Genomic DNA, 7,500 nt, shown 5'->3' with positions numbered 1-7,500 from the left:
GAGCTGTTTTTCGTAGAGCAGGGGTGTCCAAACGTTTTCCTCTGGGGGCCACATACAAAAAAAAAATTGAAAGATGCAAGGAACACTTTTATTATTTTAGATTATTAAACATGGTAAAACCAATCAAGCATGCAAGTAGTTACACATTGTTTAGACAATGTTATTTTTGAAAACTTGCTACGTACAGTAAAGAAATAAGGCAAATAGTTTAGGACATTTTCTGTTTTGGGCTGGCCCTGTATCCCCACTGGAATAGATCTGCCCCTCCACTGAGTAGCACCTGAATCCTATTTCCACATTCAGAACCAAATCAAGAGTAATCTGTAATCAGATGATCTGATTTGATAACCTTTAGTGTGTGGCCATAAATCAGACATAGACACCAAACAGAAAGTGGAAGAAACCATTTTTGTTTCTGAAACTGAATTACCTTTGATTCTCCAGTGTTATAAAGACAATTGTCTACTATTTTACATTTATTTGCGTCTTTGTATATCTAGAAAAGTTTATTAGTAGCGGTAGTGATCGTCCCCATTACTCAGATTCCCCTACTTTTTCAACTTGACTTGTACAGTTAACAGGCGCAACATATAATAATCACAGAATTTGCACGAATTTAATCGACTTCAAACATCCAAGATGTAGGGGAAGCAGCTACTGTAAAAAAAAAATTTACTCCCAGTCCTGCTTGTGTGTGAAGCAAATAAGAGGCTTCTTTTATGAGTAAAAAAAACAACAAAACTTCATCTAACAACTATCCCAGTGAGCCGTATATTTGTGTTTTGAATGCCAACAACATAAGCTTCATGAGGTATCAAGACTAATCAAAACTAGCTAGCTAGATAGCATGGCTAAACAGTGCTGAGTGAGTGATTACGCTAATTGTAATGGTTAGACCAAAGCACCGGATAAGCAACAGATCAAGGGTTGCTTTTTAGATAAACATAACAAATAGAAAAAGGGGAAAAAGGGGGGGGGGGGAGCAATATTTACCTTAATGCTGGCGGCGACTGTAGGAGCCAGGAAGAGTCAGACGGACATTGTCACCAGTGGCAGAGCAAGACTTTTATAAATAGGGGGGCCAGGCGGGGGCCAAGGATACTTCATCCAAAGATTATGCCAAATTTGTTTCACGAAAAAAAAATTCAATCGGAGTCTCTAAATGTTGAAATATATATAAGTATATATTAAGCACACAGGAAATTTTTGCACATAAAGTGCTGTTTATTAACAACGTACAAAAATAATTCAGTCAATGAACAACAAACATCAGTACTGATTAACGTCATGCAATTACTCAAAAAAAGCATACCTTTATCAACATAACATTATAATATGAACATAGTGCAAATTTGTATTACAGTATGAACAAAGGTCCTGTATAAGTGCCAAACTACCTTAAACAGGTTCAGAAAAGCATAATCCTTCGGTTGTTGTGTTGTAGCAAAATGTTTTAGAAATGTATCCATGTTGAGAGCATGTGCCCTCTTTTATTCGATACTTAAGAGTTCCGAGGTGACTTAACCTGTCATCAGCCATTGTTGTCCTGCGGTGAGTTTTAATGAGTTTTAAAGCAGAGAAGCTTCTTTCACAGGAAGCAGTACTGACAGCAATCTTGCAAAGTCTAAATAGCTCAGGAAAATTGTCTTTGTAAGGTTCAAGAAAAATAATAAAACCAAGAAAAGTAGATGGTCTGTCTAATCCACTTTTTACTTTCCTATCAAGAAGTCTCTTGGCTTGGTGAATCTCATGTTGGAGATCAACTAGATCTGACTCAAAAATCTGTGCAAAGACAAACAGAGGCTCATTATTTCCGAAAGTTGCACTCTTTGGGTTCAGAGACTGTATTGTATGCCTTGCATGATCTAACAACTTTTCTTTGAAAAACGCTACTTCAACTCAGTTACTAGACAGTCAATCACTTGATAAAAGCGTGCTGTGGGGAAGCCCTCCTTATCAAAATTTCTCTCCTACAGTACTGACCACCAGTGAGTCAATAAATAAGCTTAGTCTACGATGTCTTTTGTGTGTTTGTACACCAGTTTTGCATTGCTCAGCAAGCTGCTCAACTTCATTGCATAGTTCACTGAAGTACTGGAGCATGTCTGTCTGAAAGACATTTGGCATCACCAAGCGCTTTACAAAAGGTGACCAAAATCCCTATGAACTGCAAATCTATCTGTGAAAGAAGACCCCTTGCTTCCACAGATCTTTCAAATGTGAGATCCTGTAACAATCGCAGAACTGCTGGAAGCCTCTCTCTCAAATTACGGCATGCTGTATATCTGCATGCCCACCTTGTGTCTGAAAGTGCCTGTAGTCTCCTGGGCTGCTCATTTGGATAAAGCTCTTTCTGTACAGCAAGCCACTTCAGATGCACATAGAGCCAGATACAAACTTATACAGCTGCTGCAGAAGTGCAAAAAAATCTTCAGCCTCAGGCACTGCTTTTGCGGCATCAACAAGAACTAGATTCAAGCACTGTGCATTACAGTGAAAATAAAATGCAAATCTGGCATCGCTTTTAATTCTGGCAGCTACACCAGAATGTTTCCCGCTCATGACGGATGCACCGTCATACGCTTGTCACACAAGGTTATTTTTATAGTCCAGACCATGTTCCTCTCGACAAGCGGTGGGCATCGAGGTCCGGAACCCTGCAGGTTTTGCATGTTGCCCTTCAACAACACAGCTGATATATGATCAGCTCATCAGCATAAGCCTGATAACGATCCTGTTGATTAGAATCAGCTTGTATGGAAGAGAGAAACCTCCAAAACCTGCAGGACTCCGGCCCTTGAGGACCGAGATTGCCCACCTCTGCTCTAGACAGTTGATAATCATCTTCTGCATGAAGGCTTTCAGCTGCCTGGAAGCATAGGAAGCTTCTGTGAACGTGCCGGCACCACTGTAATAATACCGTATAACCAAAGACATTTGCTCCTTTTTTTGCAGATCTTTAGTTTCATCTGCAAGCACGCTGAACACTTCATTTTCTTTCACTTCTTGCATGATTTTACTTGTGCCATCTCAGCCAAGCTCTGAATAATTTCATTTTGGATTTGGTGGCTTGTGTATTTTGCATTGCTACACGCATTTAGCCTTGTTTCAATGAATTTGTCATGCTTTGCTATTTCATTCAGTATAGCCAAAAAGTTTTCCTTGTTCTTAATATACTCAGACTCTCTATGACCCCTCCGCGCTATATTTTGTGTTGCAGTCAAAAGAAGAACATTTGCTATTGTTTTCACATAATGTTGATTTTCTTCAACTTTCTTTTTTTGATTCACGTTCATAGAATTTAACATGCTTGTGTTCATCTCAGTAGCTGTTTAATGCTGACTCCATGTGTACATTGCATTGATATGCTGCTCGAAATTTGAGTGGAGCCTAAACCCTGACTCCTTGCACAATGCTTTTTTCCAGTTGGAGAAGCCTGACTGTGATGTGAAGGCAGAATCTGGTACATTACGCAGTGAAAAATGTCTACTGGGAAAGCAGTAGCAAGAGTCATGAAGGATCGAGTATTCCAGCCAAGAATTGTTTCTGTACCAGGAGCTGTGGAATGGCCTCCTCCTTGTTCCATGCTGAGTTCTGGGGAATTTTGTCAGACATGGCTGAACAGGACTATCATCTTTGGATCGTAAAATATCTAGAAAACAAATAAAATGGTCATGAAAAACAGTTAAGAGCTCAAGAAGATTACTCGATGACAAATGCGGCTAACAAGCCGGTTTTAGGCAAGAAGCTGTACCACTGGGTCCTTTTGAAAGAGTGAAACAATACGTGCTGACAACAGCTGGATCTGGATGTGGCGCTTCTACCCCCGCATCATCTATCCATCATCAGGAGCAAGGGCTCTGTATTCTCCCTACATTGTATTAAAAAAATAATAATAATCAGTGTAATCAGAATTTTAAAAAAAGAAAACCACCATTAAAAAACACCACACATGATCCATAAACAGCAATTCAAAGTGTCTCAAATTAACTGAGCATGAGATATTCTTACTTTATTTCGCCTTGTTATTACTGACGTTACTACCAACTGCTTGACTCTGCCTTATTTGATGGCTTGTTTCGTTTAAGGAACCAGTCATATTTTCTCTCCTTGTTGTTTAATTTTCCACACACCCTATGAAAAATAAATACATTTGTTACTCCTACTACTACTTTATTTACAACCACATAATTTATTAATGTGATTAATTAACAATAATGTTAATAAATCCTCCACTTGTAGACTAAAACGTGGGCATAATCATAAGAGAACAAGAATAAATGTAAAAGTCAGTTAGCGTCTGTTTGAACATTCAACCATTGGAGGGTGCTATTATACTGAATAACAACAGTGCATTTATTTTTAGCTTGTGCAATAAAACTTTAGCTTATTGATGTCCGTCCAACACAATCTATCTGAACATAAAAGTTATTTTAAACAGTCACTCACATCTCACAGGGAAACCAACATGACATTGCCAAGTTTGCCAAGTGCCAACGTGTCTCTTGATGTGACGGTACTCAGGAGACTGCTTCTATTATAACAGGTGATTACAACGCTTTGGCGCTATCTACTGTGCAGGAGGGGCATAACAATTAGTAGGGGTCTGATTGAAAAAAAATGCTGGCAGGCGGCATTGGCCAGGCGTGCGACGCCACTGCGCCGATGGCGTGATATGTCAATCATTGCCGCCTGCCAGGTCCAATCACATTTGAGCAGGGGCACGTGCCACCCTGCTCTTTTTTTTTTTTTGCTCATCCCTTTTTTCTTAGATTTTTTTTTTGAGGTTGCAAATCCCCTTTTTGTTTGATTGCAAATTGCAAATATAAACTTTGTCTCATGCGTCATGTATTTCCTTACTTGCTATTTACACAAAAGGAACAATATAAAAGTATACTTGTATTACGGCACTGGTTCTCAGCCTCGGTCCTCGAGTACCCCTATCCACAACCTGTTTTTCCATGTCTTCCCAGCCAACACATCTGAGGATCGTTATCAGGCTTCATGCAGATTGCTGATTAGCTGATCATTTGAAACACATCTGTTAATTGTGGGAGACATGGAAAACTGGTTGGATGCGGCTACTCGAGGACCGCAAAACTGATCCGCTACCGCAAAACAGATTTGCAACCAAAAGTCAGGAGTTGCAAACAAAACCAAAAAAGTTGTTTGCAAAAGTTTTTTTTTTTTTTAACTCTGACTGCCAGACGTTTTAAGCATTTTGACTGATCTTTCAAGGTCCACAGAAAATGTTGTGTTTGGACTATGAAAACACACATACTACCAAATGAAAGATTGAACTCTCATCTTTCAGCAGAAAAAAGTTTGTTTCTACCTTATTCCGTTCTTCTGTAATCAACAATAGAAAATGGTTAGTTTCACCGAAATGCTCTGTTTTGAAACAAAAAGCGGAGAAAAAGAGCTTTTTGTGAAACAATGTTATTTCATGCACTCTTGTGAATTGTACACTTTTTGTCCATGAATGATGCCACAAACACCTAAATAGTGCTTTACTTCTGTAAAACGCTATCACCAACAATGAAAAAGTGTTTTTTGGTTGCAAAATACGTTTATTTCCATTCGACAGTGTAACAATTTGACAAAACAATTTCGCAAACTATTTACAAATGTGTGCAACTGTGGTACTATTTACAATTATGTGGGTGTTTCAAATACAGTTTTTCTTTTTGTAACGCTGTCCTGCGTGCAAGGAGACACAGCAGGATTTGCACAACAGATTAGTTTCACTTGCGATGGCTCCTTTCGCGTGCAGATGTTACACTTTCTTGACGGCCTTTTTTTCTGGGGAATAGCAAGTAGCAGACTGTACCCACTCCTCCGATGAATATGCATTGGACTCGGTGCACTCTTCGTCGTCCGATTGAACGTCCGCCTGAGCGTGCTCGGTTGTGCTCCGCGTTTTCCGGTGTTAGCATCGCTAGCCGGTGAACCTTTATGACGTCGTCATAGCCGCCGCGTCAACGCTTGTAACTTCAGCGTCAACCTCGGAGTCACCATCATCATTATCGATGATGATCATCGTCGTCATCAATGTGCTCTTTAGCGTTGGTCGATGCCTTTGTCTTTGAAAAAAATTCCCAAGTGTGAGCTGCTTGCAACCGGTCGCCATTGTTCGGTTCTTCAGCCATCTAGCTCCGCCTCACGTCTTCTACTGCCGCGTCAATGCTTCCAACCTCGGAGTCACCATCATCATCATCGATGATGATCATCGTCGTCATCAATGTGCTCTTTAGCGTTGGTCGATGCTTTTCGTCTTTGAAAAAAACTGCTCCAGCGTGAGCTGCTTTCAACCGGTCGCCATGTTCTCTTCCCTTCCCCAGCCATTGTCCCCTCTACCTCCGCCTCACGTCTTCTATTGACGCCTACCCAATCTTGTCAAAAGAGAGTCATTGCTGCCATCTAGGGGCCAAAAATAGTCATTAGGCTAACTAGATCTGCTTGAAACTTTCACCACAGCTGGCCAAGGCTTTCCTCCACCCGTTTCAAAAAAAATTGGATGACGTCTTTTAACGTCATTGGCGGCCCTCCGTAGGTTTTTACTTGACGTCTTTTAACGTCCATGGCAGTCAAAGAGTTAATACAAATACATAAGTTTTGTTGGACTGTATTACGGAGCCCAGTTGCACATTAAAACATGTGACATCAACACATAAAAGTATGATTTCTTTTTTTTCCTTTTTTTAATGCTTTATTTAACTAATTGAAATCACAAGCCAAACATGGCAAACATTAAGCAAACAAACATCACAGTACACAACAATCTCACAATAACAATACAGGAAAAAAACATTTAAAAAAATTAAGTAAAATAAAAAATATGTCAGGGGTCTTAAACTAATAAATATTAACTCTTTGACCGCCAAAAACGTTTACTAACATTTAGTAAAATCCAAATGAGTGCCGCCAAAAACGTTAAAAGACGTTAACTATGTTTTTTAATGGAAACGGGTGGAGGAAAGCCTTGGCAGCTGTGCTCAAAGTATCAAGCAGATCGAGTTAGTATAATGACTATTTATGGGCACTAGATGGCAGCGATGACTCTTTTTGGACAAGATCAGATAGGAGTCAGTAGTAGAAAACGTGAGGTGGCGCTAGAGTGTTGAGGGGAGAATGGCTGAGGAAGCGAAAATGGCGACCGGTTGCAAGCAGCTCACGCTTGAGTATTTTTTTCAAAGACGAAAAGCATCGATCAGTGCTAAAAAGCACATTGATGATGATAATGGTGACTCCGAGGTTGACGCCGAAGTTGAAGCATTGACGTTGGCGGCTTCACCCACGTCGTAAAGCCTCACCGGCTAGCGATGCTTACGCCGGAAAACATGGTGCACAACCGAGCACTTCTGCACAGGCGGACGTTCAATCGGACGATGAAGAATACCCTGAGTCCAATGCATATTCATCGGAGGAGTGGGTATAGTCTGATCATGGAGAAGACAGTGGTTCTAGACTACAATGCCACCATGAATGGAGTGGATAAGA

The 7,500-nt window shown here is 40.3% G+C and overlaps 1 protein-coding gene across 7 annotated transcripts in view; it reads right to left on the bottom strand.

Moving 5' to 3' along the window:
* The window catches only part of lmnb1 (lamin B1), a 57,642-nt gene that overhangs the window by 47,029 nt on the left and 3,113 nt on the right, over positions 1-7,500 (bottom strand). The window contains exons 1-3 of one of the 7 annotated variants that reach the window (XM_077585917.1): positions 4,012-4,048; positions 3,553-3,871; positions 1-1,782 (exon numbers count right to left, since the gene is read on the bottom strand). The exon at positions 1-1,782 is cut by the window's left edge and continues 40 nt beyond it. The exons of 2 other annotated variants lie outside the window; for them this stretch is intronic. In XM_077585917.1, the coding sequence (XP_077442043.1) occupies positions 1-54 (54 nt within the window). In that variant the 5' untranslated portion in view covers positions 55-1,782; positions 3,553-3,871; positions 4,012-4,048. Of the gene's footprint in view, positions 3,872-4,011; positions 4,049-7,500 lie in introns of those variants that run through there. 4 more of the 7 variants (XM_077585915.1, XM_077585918.1, XM_077585919.1 and 1 more) reach the window with 4 other exon arrangements.

The sequence above is a fragment of the Vanacampus margaritifer genome, chromosome 14, assembly GCF_051991255.1.
Source record: "Vanacampus margaritifer isolate UIUO_Vmar chromosome 14, RoL_Vmar_1.0, whole genome shotgun sequence".
In the NCBI taxonomy this organism is placed as follows: Eukaryota; Metazoa; Chordata; class Actinopteri; order Syngnathiformes; family Syngnathidae; genus Vanacampus; species Vanacampus margaritifer.
Note: the sequence above shows the minus strand (reverse complement) of the source record. Positions and strands in the feature narration are given on the sequence as shown.